Genomic DNA, 21,117 nt, shown 5'->3' with positions numbered 1-21,117 from the left:
AATTATTTCTCAGAGCAATTGTGTTTACTACCAAATCTCGCGCGTACCACGTCATGCTTGTGAACTAACTTGAAAAAAATATTTAGAAAATAATGCACTTAGACCAGAAAAATATTTTGTTCTTCGGAACAAAAAACAAGCCCTGCTATATATATTAGGTTAAGCGCTGACCCTTGGCATTAATCGTGGGAAAGTTCAGGAAATAAATAATTTGACATTTAAAGGAAGATATTTTTTCACCAACTGTTATTTATTGCTTATTCGAGGCCTTTCTTCTGTTATTAACACCTCCTAAAATCGATGAGTGGAAGTTCCACAGTTAAAACATGTCCCCGAATTTGTTTTTCATGGAACTCACCCTGAGATGAAATCCGCGGTGGAGGCAAGAGAGTGTGAAAAATTTGAGTGCAGTAAAAATCTGCGTGGGTGCCTTGAAATTTTAAATTTTAGCACTTCTAAAGCGATATTTCAACTCAGTCGAAGTTGAAGTGACTAGTTTTCTCCATTTACAAACAGTACGTGAATCACATTTCAAAAATGTAATCCGTCCGTCGGATGCGCTGTTAAACTAATAACCCCTTGACTGTCTTTCAACAAGAGTAGGCTGATATTGACACACCTGTTTTCTCTCCACTCTTCCTCATCACCCCAAACTTTTACGTGTACCTAGGCTCATAGAGATTAGTGGTTCGCGCAAAATCCCTGTGAGACACTTAAGACAGTACCCCAAAACTCACCATGTGATTTTCAGGTAAGGTTTATCAACATATAGATAATTTTAGTGCGCGAATATTGAACTTGATTTGGATTTTTTAAAGAATTTTTAAAGAGTTGGTTTCGGAGGGAAATGTAAAATATCGCCCTTTTTAGCGTTCCGGCGGCTGGCGTAGGTTTGCCGTTTTGTAGGAAGGTAAGCCTAACTTTCCCCCACTCCACCCTAAATGATTGACTTTATTGGCCTAACTGCTGTCACTGCGTCTAGGATACAATAAATTCAAGGAGAAAAAGTAGGAATTTAGTCCTCGTACAGTTATTATTTAGTTAAATTTCACGTAATAACCGAAGTAAACATTGTTCTTTTTAGTTCTCTGCCAACTTTATTAACTAAGAACTAAATTCATGGTCACAGAATATTACTTAACGGAACTCAAAAAAGGGATGATAATTAAGACTAATTATTCCTTTAAGTTGTTTGTCTCAAATGGTAAACTTATTTGCATTAATGCTACCGTAAAATTCTGCCAGACTTTCATATGGAAATCTTATGTATAGGATGGGCTTATACAGATTCTAGATATGCGTGGACATGTTTAAAGGAATCATGCAAAGAGCCTGAAATCTTCCCGGAATTTTTTTGGTAACTTAACATGCAAATGGTGCAAATGTCTAAAAATAGCCAGACCCAAAACAATGGAATTTAATCACTTCCAGTTCTCCACCGAGAAAGGTGCAAGCTCTTTCCGCTATTGAAATCATTTGGATCCTCGTACAGGCTGCCCAAACTTGACCCAGAATCGGAATATGTATTATGGAGCGAATTTTGGAGAGCATCCATCCGTATCATCCAAGAGGAAAATGCGTGGGAGGAGAGAGTGGGATGGAGAGGCCAGAAAAAAACGGGTAAGGTCGTAAAAAGGAGAAAGGGAAACAAACAGCTCCGCCTTCTCTCGGATTTCCGATGGGAAAATGCCCTTATGGGCTACATTAGGGGGCCTAGAGAATGTGTGCTTTGTGCGTGAAGTGTAAGCAGAGTCAGTCTCTTCCGCTCGCGGGCCCTCGAGATTGTACCCTAAAGCCGCGGCGTAGGTTTGCTGCTTTGGATCAATTGCGATGCGCGATGTTCATACGATATCACACAGCGATACCGAACCGTTAAGCAAACCGATGCGACTTAAACGAACGGCTCAATATGAAACGATGGGACGATGATCATTGAACGCTAAATATCGATACGATTTCTACGTAAAGTAATAGTAATTTATTTCACTTTCACTCTTTTAAATGCACTTGAAAAGGGAAAAATAGTCATTATTATTTTATGGCGCATAGGACAAATCTCATTCGGGTGCGATATATGGAATTCCGCCGAGGTAGCCAGGTAGATAACGCATCAAAACGGCAAGCCAAAGGTTACACCTGAGTAATGGATGTTTTGTTTTTCGCAAGATCAGTTACATTTAGTTGAGAAACTTTGGGTTTGTTTTAGATATCTATTGGAGTGCTTTAAACCGAAATAAGGTAGTGTCTACTAGGGTGTACCAAATTATTATTTTCGAAATGACGAAGACAAACACTAGCATTTGTGTCCTAGGTAGAAGATAACCAATCGAATGGAGATTTTAAATATCTACCTTCAGTCTAGAAGGGGCCATCATCTTCCCATCATCGTGATCGGCGACGCCGTCCATCAAAATCGCTACGTCGATTCAACCATATTTCCGCGGCATTATATTTATATTGCGGCGCGATCCTCGCATTCGATCCCATTTCCGAGAGACGATCACGCGGATCTCGAGAGGTCGTTAAACGCAGGAGAGGCATGGGCACGTAATGGCTCAGTCCCTGGAGTTGAGATGAGAGGTAGAGTAAGTAGCTTCTTCTGCCAGCTCCATTCGCATCAGGGAGGGAAAGTGGAGCGATCCGAAACCGAAGCGATTGTTCGGAGTTCGTGCGAAAGTATCGTTTTTTCATTTTTTTTTTATCCCCCGAAGAAGGAGCACGTGTTCATTCAGCCTTCTTTCCTGTGGGAGAGGAAATTCCTCCCTCCACTCCAAAACTGAAGTGTCCCTTCCCCCATCCTAAACCAAACACTCTCCTCTTCCTGCATCTCATTGTTCGCCTCCGTGGCGAGAAAGTCCTCCCCACGCAATTACCGACCAAGCCTTCGGTTCCCGCGCACTGTCGTTTTCCGCGGATTAGCGTTCAAGTGCTCTCCTCCTCCCTGCTCACCCCTCCATCTCCGGCTCGAGAGAGAGAGAGGCAGCTCTGTGAAACGGCACTAGACTGGAATTAAAATGCGCCCTGAAAGTGTATCACGAGGGCTCTCAAGTGTGAAGACGCGTGGCTTAAATGAGGGGCAACATGGTCGTACCCGTGCGGACGCCTCGTGCGGGAAGAAATATTTTACGGCGGTCACAAACTCACTGGGCATTTTGGTTAGCACAGTTGGTCTCTGCTCGGACCCACCTTCAGTCGCGCTCTACGTATTGTTATTGCATCGTGTGAGCGATGATAACGAGTTTCTTTAGGTGCATCGACCCCTAGTGAATCGTATCTACATCTGAGCATATCCCGCAAACCGTCGCAAGGACGTGTGGCGTGGGGTGGTCGGGCACCAGCCATACATATGTACACAGCTATTAATCCATACATACCTTTGAATAGATATTAGCTCATTTTAAAAAACATTCGTACATATACACACATATATGCCTATATGAGTACAATTGCAATGATTGAATAAAACTTTAAATGCTTAAATAAATTTATTCGAGTGCTTCGGTTAGATTTCGTTATAATTGCATATCGTTTGAGGGTAGAATGAATGCTTGAATCTTTCGGTGACTGTTTCCATCTCCTTTATTTTATTTCGAAGGTTAATTCTACCAATAAATTTTGGGCCATGGCAATTCCCTGTCTAAAATTCTTCACCTTGCCTTTATCTCTTTGTTAACCTATGGGCTCCCAACCTAATTCCTCCAAAATACTCGTCACACTTACTCTCATCTCGCAGAAGTTTTTAACGAATCTGAGGGATTTTTTCCGAAACTTTTGTCATTACGCTTCACGAGCTGTTGAGAGCAATGTCCGAGGTAGAATCCGGACGATTGCTTTTGATAGACGTCCACACTTTTCCGAGTATTCTCTCATACACTGCCTCTCATTCTTAGTTCTTGTGGGAAAGGGCAGGGGAGGAAACTAGAAACCTCCCCCTTAAGTAATCAAGTGGAAAGAGTGGACCAAGTCGTAAAAAGATGTTCCGAAAATTCTAAAAGGTCGTTTTGTCGAATTAGAAGTTCACCGTTGTCGTTTCAGAATTAATCAATTGCTAAAGCTTTTTCATATCAACACAGTTATGTCTTCCATGTATGCGTAGTGTTCACATTCTATGCTATAACTAATACCGTTTTCGTTGCTATCTATTAATTTGCATAGTACCCTGCAAGCCACAACTTGAGTGTGTGGCAGGGGGTGATTACGCAGCAGATTACTTTTGACCCAAAATACTTTTCCCTCCCAGCGCGGTCAGACAACCTTATTCTGATTCCTTATCTTTCGTGGGAAAAAATATACCTTCAAGTTATGCCATTATTGTTTTTATTTTTTAGTATCCTCTATGCCACCGCTAGGATTTGTGGCTGGGGGTGAACACACACCAAACTAATATTTACCCGAATATTTTTAACCTTGCCTCGGTCGGACAATGTTATTCTGATCTCTTATCGTTCGTGTAAAGCATGGCATCTGAAATCTATCTGCTCTGCACTTGAACTCTCTAATTTTATTGATTTTATCTCGCCTACCGTGGTATGTACGATGGCGGTAATAATACATTTTCAGCATCATTGCTTAAGAGTCATTCTTCCAATTTATACAAGAGAATTAATTTGTGATTTTACCTTCGATCCGTGAGTGATTCCCAGCCTAGGTTCTGTAATATTTTAATACGCTACTCCGTTCATTATAACAATTTTTTTAACCCTGGCTCCTCTACGCTGCACGCGATCCAATTTGGCAATCAATCCAACTTAATGAGGATCCTATATACCAGCAGCACATTCTAAATGAGGCCTAACCAGCGAAAGGTTATATCTCTTTAACCTTTTCATTACATTTACCAGTACTCTTCTAATAAATCCTAACTTTTATTAGCTTGTCACATATTCCCCGTATGTGTTACACTCAGGAGAGGTCGTGAGTGAGGGTAACGCCAAGGTATTTAATTGAATCTACACATTCCATTTTGGTGATCCCGTTGCAGTAGGCGTTAGGGTGGGAATTGCTCTTATTCCAAAAATGTATCAGTATGTACTTTTTTAAGTTTAATTCTAATTTCCAAGTGTCTCGCCAGCGTTGTATAGCATTTAGGTCACCTGATAAAGCTTCGGTGTCCTCAGGATTTCGGATATCTCTATAAACAACTGCATCGTTGGCGAATGAACGTTTCTTACTAGTGACTACGGAGTATATATCGTTAACGTAAAGTAAAAATAAAAGAGGTCCGAGGACACTTCCCTGGGGAACACCTGAGGTAACTTCTACTGCATTTGATCTAATTCCATATATCACTACTCTTTTTATCCGACCATTCAAAAAGCCTTTGATCCAACCCAGGGTATTTTTATGAATGCAATATGCTTCTAGCTTTTTGATTAGTTTACTATGAAGTCTAATATCTTTGAGATGATCCCTCCTACCGTTTTGGAGATACAATTATTTGTTCCCTTCCTGCATATTTTGCAAATTTTAACCTACGGCTGATAATGTGAAAAAAATCGCCGAATAGCGTATATGAGAATAGAAAAGACATGGTCTCTCGTGTATAATCAAATGCATAGGTTTATTTAGTGATTCAACTGCAGAGAAAACACAATGATGCCCCAGGTGATTGGCTCCTGGATCAAAGAGGAATATTGATCCTTTGAAATGCCCCTCTAGAGAAAATCCATCTTAACAGTACCATGAAACGGAACCCTTTGATGTTGCAAGGAACCGGTACGCTTCGCAGAAGTTAATCGATCCACCTCCCAAGACATAACGGCGTGCTCCCCGCCCCGAGTGTCTATGCTACCTGTACGGTGATGAATTTGGTGGTTCACTTGTTAAGACTGAATGATGATAAGGCATCAAATCTTACGCTCATTGAATCCGCCACTCAATCCCCCTGTTTTCGCCGCCTTATAAGCGAGTAAAGGCTGTATCCTTTGTTGATGACATCTTTTATTTTGTTTGTGCACCGTTAAGTATGACTCCAAAGGATCGTATCCGGAAAATATCGAGACACGTATGTGGCTCTCAAAACTCATATCCTAAACAAAATCGCAATGACAGGGAAATGGTAGCTACCAAGTTAGACAAGGAAGCTATTTCTTAATGACACTAGTCAGCATATGCGTGGAAGATACCTTTAAAGAAGCATAAGGTATTTAAGTAAACGAGATGGTAATTAAAATCCTCCGTTTCGCCGGTAGCATCTCAGTGACTGTAGAAAATCCAGGAGACCTGCAAACATTATTGAACGCAATGCAACAATTACACTTCCTGTATTTAGTATGAAAATAAACACAAAGGAAGCTTAAGTTTTATGATGCGGAAGAGAAGCAATGCAGGCAGGCTTCGCGTCAAGAAGAGAGAAATTATAACAAGTATAATCTCCTCTAACTCGAAACAGCATAACATGGGGGAAAGAGCTCGGTGGTATCAAACAGAGATTTTCTCTAGCCAAGAAGGCATTTCCTGCAAAGAGGCAACGACTGTGCTCAAAGGAGCTTAGTTTGCAAACCGGGAAGCATAACGTGAGAGAATTCTTGTAGAATACTATATGGTACTCTTGGGAGCAGAGGCATGATTTACAGAAAAAAAAGGCCAGAGATGAATAGAAAAGTGGTGCTGGAGGTGAATATATTGAAGGTTAAATGGAGAGATAAATTAAGATACGAAGTATACAAAAATAATTTAGAGATGAAATGGAGCTCGATTATAAATGGAGAACCAAATGATTTTGGTGCATGTTTAGAATTATAATTAATTAAAGCTTCCATGATTTTCAGAAGCATTATTCAAGAGGATAGAGAAGAAATGGTGCAATAGGCGCGGCGAGAAGGACCCGGGAGCAATACATGTTTCAAGTAAAAAAAAGGATGGTAGGCGAAAAAGTTACCAGAGTGAGAGTGTTATCATTGGGAAGTCTCTAAATTGTAATACTGATGATTATGATGATGAAATTTGTATTCATGTGTACAATTGTAAGCATATAGATTATTGCCGTACTTGCCCATTAAGAATATATGCTCCATTTCTGTAAACAAAATTCGAAATGAGACGCTGTCGAATCCTTACGCGAGATTGGATAAAAATGTGAAAATATAATATATTATTCAAGAAGCCCATTAAAAAACAACGCGCTCGTTGAGAATTAATTGACCATTGGTCCGTTGCTAATTAAATGCCCCAGGTTGTCGTGAAAAAATAATCACACCTTGCCAATAGAGAAAATGTGTACCAGAGTTGTCTGGAATGTATGTTCATTTGAATTTCAACAACGATACACCAGGATGGAATTCGGCGATTACTTTAATAGCGGGGTTAATATTTGCTATTTTTCCGTAATTCTACGACAACAACGGGTATGTGGGCGAGATATGCCATGATACCTTCATCGACGGTGTAATAAAACTGTTTTGAGGGCAACTATGGGGCGTACATTATCTGAGTTGGGTGGGGATCATTTTGGACAGAACATTCTAGTTAGAAAGCGTTGAAAGTATTTAGAGCAGTAGGTGTCGCGTTATATATAGCGAAACTAGCTATTCACAACGCCTTTTATTTGCCCATGAAACTTCTAGCATAAAATTAAAGAAATTGATATGAGATAAAATAGATTTATGGACTCCTTTTATCCAAAGACAAGAGACCGTGAAAAGTTGCATTAGCAACTTTAAAGTCCCGCATCAATAATACTATCTATTAAAACTCAGTAGGGTATCAAAAATATTATAGAAGTTAGGTTGTAAATCACTCACGGATCGAGGGTAAAATTACAGATTAAATCTTTTTTATAAATTGGAAGGACGTCTCTTTAGCAATGATGTGGAAAATATATTATTGCCCCCATCGTACTACGGTAGGCGAGATCAAATGAATAAAATTAGAGAGTTTAAGTGTAGAACAGATAAGAAATCATTTTTTCTACAAATTATAAGAGCTCAGAATATCATTGTCCGACTGTGGAGGGTTAAAAATATTCGGGTAAAAGTTAGTCTGGTGTATGTTTACTCCCTGCCACACACCGAAGCGGTGGTTTTCTGAGCACTAAAAAATAAAAATAAATAATAATAACTCATTCCCATTCCACATCGCTATTCTTAGGTGATCGCATCCTTTCCATACAGCAATGGCATGGCATGTAAAATATACACTTAATACAGATGTTACGTAAGTCCTTGCAGGTGGCCTATATACAATTGAATGCGACAATCGGAAAATCCACCCATGATATCAAGAGGGATTTTCTTTCTATGCATCTCTAATTAAAGCATAAAATAAACAATACACGTTGCGGTATGTGAAAAATTGAAAATGTATTTCACGCTGACCAAATAATTGAAACGGGAATGCATAAAAATGCTTCAGCGTCAAACCGCACGAAAACGAGATGTGTTTTACTTCCATATTACTAAGTTTTTCCATACAGTTTATTCGTATTTTCGGTTTACGAATAAGAATTTATTTAAAATAGGGCGCATCCATTAAACCCGAACTTCGTTCGTGAAATTATTAAAACGTTAGTCTTATGATATTGCATTAACTCAGTAGTTTTAGGAGTAACTTTGTGGAAGTGGTTTGTGTGTATCTATGTATGCATGCATGCATATTTTAATTTCTATCTGGCTTTTCCCCGTTTATGCTATGTATATTGGCTCGGTCCTTATGAAACTCTGAATATCTGGTTGGTCTATCGTGTAATTTACAGCAAAAATCTCTGCTTCGAGTGTCCTGCTCTTCCATGAGGTTCCCAAGGAAGTTCTCAAAAACTCATCGGGTAGTTCGCCACGGTTACTGGACCTCGTGAGTCTCGACCTAGAACACGATTCATGACACCTTGTTGAACCAGAAAAAGAAATCATTCTCGCGGTCGCAAGAGATCCAAAATATATGTGCTGACGTCCTCATGTTCATCGGCTTAACTTTTCTGGGCCAAGTTCTTTCCACGTACCGGATCATACAAGTTTCGATGATAACTTCCATGGAACGAATGCTGTTAAGTTGCCGCGTCCCTCGAATGTTTAGCAACTGGGCCATACTCTCTTCTTTTCTTAAGCGTAAGCGAGAGAGTAAATTTGAGGTCAGTGGGGACAGTAACTCATAAGGATGCTAAGTGGTCGGAGAAGTGTTTCGACGATTTTTCTTTATTTACACGTATTTATATTACGCAATGAAACTCGGTTGACTGCAGGTCATTTTAGACATTCTTTTAATCCAGTCCATCGATTAACTGGCATTCTTTTAAAAAAATGTGCACAGAAATTAGTAATATCGCAATTAGTAATGGTAATATATTTAATTTTTTATTATTATTTACCACCATTACTTTGACGTTTATCGGCTTCATTAGAAGTTAATCAGAAACCCCTGTCATGGCTTCCGATGTGATGACAGTAGTTGATTCAAATATTCAAAGGAGATTCAAAGTAAAAACATACGTAACAAAGTAAATTTGTTGCTAATCCACCGTTTCAGGTAGATTTTGGATGTACTCAGACTGAACATCGTCACATTTCTAGGCCTCGTCTAACAAGACACAGCATGACATGCCTGGTAATCCTTCGTTTGTTTTCCTTTCCGTCCTACATAGTAAATGGCAAATGATAATTTGATTTGCTGTTACATATCACGCATATAATCTTCTCTTCACTAATATAATTCACACTTTCAGGCCTCACTTCATAAAATTGTTTTATGTCCATATTAAATGTCCATAGTTAAATGAGTTAAACAGTTTTTCACAGCCTTTGTTTTTGTTTTGACACAGACTAAAGTCTGTGGAAAATTACAAACTTATTTAATATGGACTTCTCTTAACCACTTAATGGTTGTTATATACTTTATTTCTAAGATCAGATTTTTACACTTTTGCAATTGTTGTTAAATCTCACCTACATTTTTACCATAGAGTCAGAAAAGAATTTAAAAGGTATCTGAAATCACAGGTTACACAAAAATTGGTTTGAAAGTGGACAGCAAGGGTAATTTGAGCTGGGAGAGCAATGGATAGCCAAAGTCGGAAAACCTCAAGACATGAATGTATAAATACGATATGAATGCATGCATGAGGATCAGGTAAAATGGGACAAATGTATTGAAAACATGAGTGAGTCATTCTTGAGATATTTTGAAATAAATGATTATGGCATGAGCTGAAAGTTTATGTGGTCGAGAGAGCAAAAGGTGATACTTGGTGGAGTGAAGAAGTGAAAAGTTCTGTTGGTGCAAAGATAGACGCATATTAAAGGAGGAATGGTGAGGAAGCTCAGATGAAGACGCATAATGCTTACAAAGACAAAAATACTTCATTCAAAAAGGAACAGAAGAATTTAGAGAAAGGGCAGAGAATGAATAAGAAGGCGAAGGGCAGAAGAAGGAATGCCCTTAAATAAATAAGCTCACTTGGAAAAGTATAAAATGGAAAAAATCAAGGTCAGAGCAAAGTAACTAATACGATAAAGAATAAAGGTGGTGATATTGTGGGATGAAAGAAAATAAAGACCATTTGAAGTAATATTTTAAGGATGTCTGTTATAGTGGCATAGATATTGAAAGTTAGCCAAATGCATGAGATGGTGAACATCATTCAGTGAAGTAAATATAAAACTACAGAAATGTAACAGCTCTAGGAGTTTCGGAAAATTGAAAATCTGCGAGGGTGGATGGTACATGTATATCACACAAAACGTTGACTTATGAGTACAAATTACTGATGCTCCTTGGTACGAATTGTTTAATTTATGCTTGCAAGAATTAGCCGCACCCAATAATTGGAAGAACGCAATAGTTGCATCTCTGTGTGAAGATAAAAAGAGTAAGGATGAAAATAGAATCTATAGAGCAGTTATTTTCTTGAGAGCAACGGATAAAGTGTCCAGTCAAACTTTAATTGAAAGGGTAGGACCCGTAACATTGGACAAAATTTAAGTAACGTAATCTGATTTTTTTTAACTGTACCGGACGGAATAGCCAACGCTGTCATCGCACAGATGCCGGTATCCCTAGCCACACTAATGCTGTGTATTTTCAACGCGTGTCTCGCCATCGGGCATTTCCCATCCCGATGGAAGGAGGCGCGCGTTGTGTGCATACCAAAGGCGGGGAAATCGACATCGCCGGCAAATTTCCGCCCAATATCCTTGCTCGACGGCCTGGGAAAGCTGTTTGAGCGGGTCCTCCTGCGCCACATCGTCGCCATCGCCGAGGAGCTGAACGTCGTGCCAGTACATCAGTTTGGCTTCCGCAGTGAGCATTCAACAACGCACCAGGTCGCCCGCTTGCTGAACTTCGTCACTGAAGGCTTTAACCGACGGCACTCCACCGTCGGCGCCTTCTTTGACGTCAGCAAGGCGTTCGATCGGGTGTGGCACGAAGGCTTGCTGTGGAAGCTGAATAGCTTCGGATTTCCTCGATGGTGGACGGAGCTTGCGGCATCATGGCTGCGAGGACGATCTTTCCGGGTCAGCTGGGGATATGCAGTCTCAGAGAAGCGGCAAATCAGGGCGGGCGTTCCTCAAGGAAGCTTGCTCTCGCCGCTTCTTTTTAACATCTACTCTGCGGATATCCCGGCAGACTTCGGGAGCAACGTCCTCGTGGCAACCTATGCGGACGACATGGCGATCCTGGCGAGATCAACACGGCAACACATGGCGGCGCGCTACCTACAGAGGGCGGTCGACGAACTCGTCAGCTGGTACTCAAAATGGAGATTCGGTGTCAACGAGGACAAAACCCAGGCGATCGTCTTCTCCAAGGGACCGAAGGAGCCCGGCGAAATCCTCGTCGGAGCGACGGAGGTCCACTGGGCGGAGACGGTGCTTTACCTGGGCGTTGTCCTCGACAAGCGTCTCTCCATGCGGCACCATGTGATGAGGACATCCGGCATCGCGGCATCCCGGCGGCAGGCTATCGCCCCGATCCTCTGCAATCCTTGCGTTCCTCTGCAGAGGAGACTCAACCTCTTCTCGGCGGTGCTACGACCAACGCTTGCATATGCCGCACCCGCCTGGTGCGGCATCATGTGCGACGGCGCAAGGAGCAGGCTGTATATCGCGGACAGGAGAAACCTGCGAGCAGCATTGCAGATCGGATGGATTCCGGGGAACGAGGCGCTTTGGTCGCTTTCCGGAATAAAACCCCTGGAAAACACGCTTCAGGAGCGGTCGCGGGCCTTCCGGAGAAAAGCGGCATCCTCCACCCACGGGGAACTCCGCGGCATCACTGATGTCGTGGTTTGCCCGTGGGATAAACATCCACGCCCACGTGCAGCGACGGGGGAAAAGGAAGACCAGCCGCCGGAGAAGCGGCGTAAGTGTAACGGCCATTTCGGGGCCATTTAGCTCCGAAATGGTACGACACGAACGGGGTCCCTAGGAAACCCTGGGAGAAAAGCCGAATCGATCATCGCTGAAGAGCAGGAATGCTGGGCAGCGAAAAGACCGGCGAGGAGCTGGTCACTCACCATAGGGGACGTTGGAAATGTTGGAAAAGTGTTTCGGCAACGATTCTCTAAAAAAAACGGTCGTTTACCAGTGGCACGAGCGGTTCAGAAGTGGTCGTGAGTCAATCGAAGATGATGAACGCAGTGGCAGACCATCGACATCGAAAGTCGGTGAAAAAATTGATAAAGTAAAAGAAATGTTGGTCAATAACCGCAAATTAACCATCAGAGAAATAGCGGAGGACTTGAACATTGCCTATGGATCCGCCCAAGACATTGTGGTTAATGATTTGGGTTTCCGTCGTGTAGCAGCAAAGTTGGTGCCAAAAGACCTCAATTTCATTCAAAAAAGAGACCGTGTTGACGTCGCAAAAGACATGATTTGCGAGGCTGAATCCGATCCCACATTCATCAAAAGGATCATTACTGGAGACGAGACGTGGGTTTATGAGTACGACACGCAATCCAGACATCAGGCAAGTGAATGGCGTTCACCAAATGAGCCGAGACCGAAAAAACCACGTCGTTTTCAGTCAAAAAAGAAGGCAATGCTGACGGTTTTCATGGATTACAACGGTGTAGTGCATCATGAATTTTTGCCAGAAGGCCAGACAGTAAACAAAGAGTATTATTTGGGCGTTATGAGACGTTTGCGTGAAGCAATTCGCCGAAAGAGACCAGAAATGTGGGCAGAAAACTCGTGGATTTTGCACCATGATAACGCACCGTCGCACAGTGCTATCATTATTCGTAATTTTTTGACGAAAAATGCAACAAATACCATCCAACAGCCACCGAATTTCATCTGATTTGGCTCCCTGTGACTTCTTTCTGTTCAATCGAGTTAAAAAACCATTACGGGGAACGCGTTTTAGCAGCCGAGAGGAAGTAATGGAAAAATCGCAGGAAGCACTGATGGACATACCGAAAACCGACCGTAACTTTTGCAAATGTCAAGTTATGACACTAAGATTTAAAGGGAATATCAACAACAGATGTACCAATTTAACAAAAAAAACAGAACTCAAATCGGAACGATGGGAGCGCCACACGGTGGTTATTCCGGGAACTTTTTGATCAAGGTAGTATTCACTCCCTGCCACACATCCGAGCAGTGGCTTGCAGAGCACTAAAATATCTAAAAATATCAATCTTCTGTGTAATAATTCTCTAGGTAGAAATCGAAAGTGGATTCACTTTTCTTGGAGATTATATCATCAAAAAGAAACCACTTCCACCTCGGGATTTCAGCCTGCGAATTTGCATTTCGAATTCAGTCAATAAATGAAGTTCATTCTAACAAGTAATAGAACTAACAAACTTTGCCACTATTTATATCAGTTATTGCAAACGGTTTTACATGTATGCCAGAGATAATAAAAGGAATAATTATGGATCTAACACGCTGGGTGAATACGTACGATTTCGAACTAGTAGTGGCATACCAATATAGCTTGAAGGAAATTTCCGCTTCGGTATTTCGATGGATCTTGAAGCTCATATATTTCATCTCAAGAAAAATCACTGGCTACTGAGTGTCAGATAAAATTCACACATATAGAAATTAAGGCACTTAGACATTCAGTTCCATGGTACACTACGAGCCTATTCATTCATTGGTTAACTGTGCTTAGGTTGCATGTGCATAGGTTACTGAAAACGCGTCCAGCGCTCGAAGCTCCCTAAGACCAGCGCGCTCACGTCCGTATAGCAAACGTCTCGCCCGTGAGGGGATGGGCACGGTTACCTCACGAGTCCCGGCGACTGATTCAGCACCATCGAATGCATTTTCATGAGTGCCAGATTCTTCTGCCAGGTGGCTTTCCTTTAACGAAGAATTGACTGAGGGAAACCGAGACGCTCATGGAAACGTGGCCCTTCAAACACGGGAGGAGTGAGTCCCTAAGGACGAGACCGCGGACCGAAAATGATCTAGGTGTAAGTATCGCCAAAACGCCCAGTAAAATCAGTGAGAAGTACCCGCGGGCGAAACAAACGGATAATTGAGCCCGTGGTAGGCAGTCACTGGCATCACCAACCCACGGGTGGCCAGCTCAAGGAGGAGTGGCTATCTTGAGTAGGGCTGTATCCTGCTCGACAATCTCTCAATCTCTACACTCTCACAAACCCCTAAGCTAGTGTCAGAGAGTGAGCTGGTTACTTTATGATAATACCCTGTGAGACGCATATAGATAGGCCAGAGTCCTACCAAAAATGCGATCATCAAATTGGACCAAATTTTTAGTAACATAGGCAAAATGGCTTGCTGCCTGAGCATCAGAATCTCAACTCTAATATTATTATTTTATTTCAAATCAATTCATTGTGACAGTGTTTTTGTACCATTTTACACATTGTTATTGTAAATGTATTAAAAGTTCAGAAGATACATGAACAAAAAGTCCAGAGGAAACCTCAACATAACTGATGGAAGAAATTTTTGTTACTTATTGCATATTATTATTATGGTGGTTCAATTCCTGGCATCTCCATATTTTTACAGTGAGAGTACAAATTTAAGTTGTGTTCTCGCCCCAGCCAGAGATAATATATTTTATTTCTTCTGGCGAAGGTCATTTAATTCGGGTGAAAGTATTACTAATTCTTGCATATATAATATTTTAAAGTCAATTTAAACATTTTCTCACTAAAGAAATTTTTTTTCCAATTATTTGAATGATCTCTCTTTGACAATTCCAGGATGCATTTGCCACAATTCCCTTCTGTGAGTCAAACTGCAGGTGGAAGCATGAGGAGGGATACAGATCAACTTGGCAAGGCAATGCAATCCAGTTCATTGCCACTTTGGGATATATCACAGGTATGTTGGTAAAATGCAAGATAACAGTACTTATGGTGCACATAATCGTTAATTTATTGTTAAAATTTCTTGGTAATCAGATTAGTATTATTCATTTACATCAAATAGGCTAAATAAAGCTATTGAATTTATTTGAATATTACAGCTATGGGCTAAAAGGTCACATTTGCAAGATTGAGACGTAAAGGCTTATTGTGAAACCTAGAGCATAAGGCTGAAGCTTGCTCTATATGAATTTTTAATTATTATGAATACTTCAAATGGCATGTGGCATGTGTCTACACTCTACCTCTTCCTTGTTTGAAATGCCAGGACAAATCTTATAGAACTTATCATTTAATAAGTTTTACTTTAAATGGTATCCATTGTTGTCTATTCATTATTTGTTTCTACCATAAACTTTATCTGCTCCTTTAACCAAAAAGCCCAATGAGATCCAAAATTCAGCAAAAATGGGTTACTTTTACATTAAAAGTTATAGGTTAAAAAGTTCTCCATTACATGCCCAGAAACTCTTTTATTAACGTTAATCTTATAAATATTAATTTTACAGGACTTCATGCAGTATGCATCTTTCCAGTTCTGTGTTCACAAAATGGAGGGCTAGCATTTGTAATTGCAACATTTGTACTCTACCTGGTTCTTGGTGGTCCATTGGTTCTAATGGAAAGTGTACTGGGGCAATTATCAAGATTATCACCTACAGCACTTTATCCAAGGTTATGTCCATTGTTCTCAGGTATGTAAAGGAAACTACCAAAATCTGTTGGGATAATATTTAGGCCCAGTTTTATCTTGTTAAATCCAATCATTAGCTGCTATGACTATTTATTTAACAAGATGGTTTCTAAGAGGACCAATCTTATAAACAACTCAAGACTGCTCATTGATGTTTAAATGGGTTTAATCATAATTGAATGAGGCATTTTAAAACTGGGCTTTCAGCTACCTAGAATTAAATTATAATTTTGTTATGTAGATTCCAAAGATATAATATTGTATTATTACTACTACGCAATTAAAGATTCTCCATATTAACATTCAGTGTTTGCGCAATAAACTGATTGACCTTGAAGTATTTACGAGTGAACATAACCCTGATGTGATTTGTGTAAATGAGCACTGGCTTCAGAAGGGGGAACTGCTTTTGTTCCGACTTACTGGTTACGTTCTCGCCGATGCTTTTTGCCGAGCAACAAGTAAAAATGGTGGTGTATTAATCCTAGTGTCTGTGAGACTGACATATTCCTCAGTGCCACTTATCCAGTTCTCCAATCCCCTTAATGAAGATCACCTGTTCGAGTCCAGTCTGTCTCGTATCAAAGGAAACAACCGTGATTATATAATTGTTACGATTTATCGTTCTCCAGCCAGTGATTTTGACGTGTTCCTTTCTAAATTTTATACATTGTTGGAATTAATCCATAAGTCTATTCCTAACCCGTTGCTGATTATAACTGGCGACTTCAACTGCAACCTACTAGAAAGCTCTAAAGCTAAATATGATCTGTTTGACATTCTGTCTTCCTTTGGCCTTTCTGTTACTAATATGGTAGCCACTAGAGTTTGCAGAACTACTTCTACTCTTCTAGATGTAGTTCTTACAAATTCCAGTGCAGAGTTATCTGAAACCGTAACAATCGAGTCTCATATTTCTGACCATTTTCCTCTTCTAGCCACTTTCACCTTCAGTGATAATAGTAACAGCAAGACCATTTTCAGAAGAAAATTTTCCGATGAGAATATTTCTAACTTCTTTGAGCGGCTAAGCTCCCATGACTGGTCGAACGTTTACAGCGATTACTGTTTTGACGACAACTTTCTTTACTTCTATTCTACTTACCTTGAATACTTCAATTTTTGTTTTCCCATTGGGCCAATTAGGTTCAAAACCTCAGTTTTATATCATAATAAGAAACCCTGGGTTACCGATGAAATTCGTAATCTTGCAAGGTACATGAAAGATTTAGCATCATATTTTAGAAATAAAACTGACTCCTCCAGTCAACACGAATACTCCACTATGAAAAAGGAATACAGGACTATTCTTTACAATGCCAAACGATCATATAACAATTCTCGAATTACTAATGCCTCTAACAAATCTAGGGAAGCCTGGAAAATAATTAATGAATCCAAATCTATCTCAAATGTCAACTCTGACATTGTACTTCGTAATACTTCTGGAAAGCTCAATCAAAATACTATACAGATGGCATCCTCCCTCAATGAACATTACCTATCTCAGATAACTCCTACAAATCAGTGTGACAGTGGCAAATATCCCCTTATTTCCAACTCTTGTAACTCGCTATTCTTATATCCCTGTTCGGAACATGAATTAACTAAGGCAATGTCCAAAATTAGTAATAAATACTCTGCAGGTCTTGATGGAATACCAGCCACTATTTTTAAGAAATCTTACGAGGCAATTAAGCATCCATTATTATTTTTAATTAACAAATCTCTAAAGGTAGGGAAATTCCCTGCCACCTTGAAAGTAGCGAAAGTCTTGCCCCTCTACAAGGGCAAAGGACCTAAAGACGATATGAATTCTTATCGGCCCATTTCATTGCTCAACCAACTTGGTAAAATATTTGAATTAATTTTTTACAATCGCTTAATATTATTTCTGGAATCCCATAACTTACTTTCTCCCAACCAACATGGTTTCAGGAAACTCAGGTCTACATCCACAGCTATATATCAAGCAGTTAACAAAATAACTTCTGATCTTGACAATAGATCTGAATCTCTTGCCTTATTTTTCGATTTTTCGAAGGCGTTTGATGCTGTCAATCACAACCTCTTACTTCGAAAAATTGAATGCCTGGGAATAAGAGGGACTTCCCTAGACTGGGTTAGATCCTATCTCCTGGACAGAAAACAATGTGTAGCCTTAAGTAAACAAGGAAGAGAGTTCCTTTCTCCAGTAAAAAGTGTTCTATGTGGTGTACCCCAGGGATCTGTCCTGGGCCCAATCTTGTTCCTTATGTACGTAAATGATCTACCAACATTACTGAACTCTGTACCAGGTGTGCTGCCTGTCGTCTATGCTGATGACACAAATGTCCTCGTGTCTGCCTCCTCTGTAGACACACTAATATTAACCTCTGTTTCCGTTACCCAGCTGTTACATGAGTGGTGTCTCCTCAATTCCCTCCTCCTCAATGTTAGTAAATCTTCTTTAATTTACTTTGCTAATAAGAATAAATCAGCTGCTTGCATAACTGTAAATATTGATAACGAACTTATTGTACAAAAAAGTAAATCATGTTTTCTAGGCATCTCTATTGACAGTCGTCTGTCTTGGGATGACCATATTCTCAAACTTCGTAATAAGTTGAGTTCACTCTGTCATCTTATCAGATTCATTAGGCATACCGTCAATACTGAGGTCTTATTGTCTCTTTATTATAGTGAATTTTACTCTCATGTTGTTTATAGTATTCTTTTATGGGGCCCTACACCTAATGCAAATATTATATTTAAAATTCAAAAACGGATCATCCGACTTATTTGCTTTGCTACTCATGCAGCATCCTGTCGTCCCCTCTTTAAAAAATTGAAAATTTTACCCATTCCCTGCGTGTATATGTATTGCGCATCTTTGTATGTCAAAAGCAACTTCTCTAGTTATCTTTCCAATGCCAAAGTTCACAATTATAACACAAGGCATTCTGCTGACCTCCACCAAAACTTTGTCAGAACCTGTACCACCGCCCATGGACCTAAACATATGGGCCTCAGGATTTTTAATAAACTTCCTAAAGAACTGAAAGCACAACATAAGCTGCCTATATTTAAGCTCAACCTTCAGAAATATTTACTCTGTAAAATGTTTTATTCTATTAATGAACTTCTTGTCCCATGAGTTTCTTTGTATTTAAACATGTACTTAGTATTTATCATTTCTCTATATAACATTGACGTGTCCTATATCTGTGCTTGTTTTTTACAATTGTACAAATCTGCTGGTCAAATAAAATTACTTACTTACTTACTTACTTATTACCAGCTATTGGCATATACGTCCACCGGCAAAGCCAGGAATTGCAGAGGGAATTATGGCCAGTACCCTATGCCCCTGCTTTTTACCCAGTATATTATAGCTGCTTCAATCATAGTTACCTTTAAATTTCTGCTGCATTATAATGAACTGGACCATTCATTTTTATGAAAGCAGGAGACTTTGTATCATAATATGTAGCCATTTTTGGAGTTACACTTTGTTCATTAATGCTGTCTTTGAATGAGCTGCTGATGAAACTTTCATTGTCTTTCTAATTATTCATGAATTTGAAAAAATGGGATGAAGTAGCCCAGTGGGTAGGGCAATCAACTAATGAGAGTAGGGCCTGTGTCCGATTCCCAGGGATGCCTCTGAGCACCCTCAGCTTCACCCAACCAGTGTAATATTTTGGGTACTAGGGCTTCCTGGGAAATTACAGGAGGTATTGGTGAAGGTATTGCCCCCTCTACTGTTATATGAGAGTTGAACATGCTGTTGGGATTAGTACTAGATACACTATACCCCCATCAATCAAATATACCTTAGGATCGATAATGGTGGTTGGTATGCATAAAATAATTTGAAATCCAGAATTTAAATTAACTTTTTTAATAGAATTTCAAAATGTTAATAATCCAGCTTAGTAATAGATGCTTAAACATTCCATTTCATGATATACACTGCATAAACAAATACTAATCATTTATATATTTTGTGCATTGTGTAAAAAGTAAATTTGTTTATAATTATTCAGGTATATCATAAAATAATATGCAAATACATCTGTACGTGTGTATATTAATGTGTGTTTTTGTGCATGTGTGCAATTAAAATTTTTAATGAACCAAAAATGCTGTAAGAATCAGAAGTCATGTGCTTGATTCTGACCCCAACTATGCAAAAAAACACCTTATCGAGTGGACTCTCTCTACAAACGAGAAATCATATTGATACTTATATTTTAACAGGCATTGGATTCTCAATGGTGGTGACTTCAGCGATGATGTCTTTAGTGGAGGCCTGCATTCTCTCTTGGTCCATAGTGTACATGTATAAATCAGCTGACTGTGAGCTGCCTTGGTCACAATATGAGAACTTCACTGGAGGTACTTATAAATAGTGCTCATTGAGATAATGCGCCCAAATAAATGTAAAATGGGAATTATTTTATTTTGAAAATTGCATTAGCTTAGACTTAATGAATATTCTTTTATTTTTCAGCTCATGGCTCATCAGAAATCTTTCCAAGCAATGTAATGAAGGAATCTCAAATAGCAGTTGATTTTGGGAATTTGCAAGCAAATGCTGTTATTAGCTTAGCAATTACCTGGACCATTGTCATGGTTACTGTATCTGGAGGACTGAACTACATTGGGAAGGTATTTACATTACAAGTGTCCTAAACTTCATTTAAATACATCTTAGAGAAAAGGGATCTATAATTTGTTTTTTTATGTATCATGCACTTAGTTGACAAAAATGTGAATATAATACCATGTATAAAATGATACTTGAGTTGGTACATATTTATTTCAAGTTTCTCCATGAAGTACAGATTCAAATTTATAAGAATTTGAATATAATTCTCTGAATAACAGGTCAGGTATACTTATCAGTTGCATTATCAAGATATTTTCCTCCAAGTGAAATCACCAAAGATATTGTGCTAAATAATCACAATATTGCATGTTATATTTAGCTTTTGAGTAATGACTCATAATGTCAGTAATGGAATTGCCAAAATGAAACTTTTTACTATGGCATAAGTGGGAGGTCATACAGAAATGGATAGAAATTGATTGTGAGATCAGTTTTTGTGGAGTTTACCTCAGTAAAGTTTATTATCTACATCTACATCTA

General features: G+C 39.6%; 1 protein-coding gene across 1 annotated transcript in view; it reads left to right on the top strand.

The window, feature by feature from the left end:
• The window catches only part of LOC139697977 (sodium- and chloride-dependent GABA transporter 1-like), an 80,963-nt gene that overhangs the window by 52,128 nt on the left and 7,718 nt on the right, over positions 1–21,117 (top strand). The window contains exons 2-5 of the mRNA XM_071596831.1: positions 15,125–15,245; positions 15,799–15,984; positions 20,226–20,363; positions 20,479–20,636. Coding sequence (XP_071452932.1) covers positions 15,125–15,245; positions 15,799–15,984; positions 20,226–20,363; positions 20,479–20,636 — 603 coding nt within the window. The remainder of the gene's footprint in view (positions 1–15,124; positions 15,246–15,798; positions 15,985–20,225; positions 20,364–20,478; positions 20,637–21,117) is intronic.

This window comes from Hetaerina americana, unplaced genomic scaffold (genome assembly GCF_022747635.1).
Source record: "Hetaerina americana unplaced genomic scaffold, ioHetAmer1.1.p SCAF_8, whole genome shotgun sequence".
Classification (NCBI taxonomy): domain Eukaryota; kingdom Metazoa; phylum Arthropoda; class Insecta; order Odonata; family Calopterygidae; genus Hetaerina; species Hetaerina americana.
This window is presented reverse-complemented; position numbering and strand designations above follow the sequence as displayed.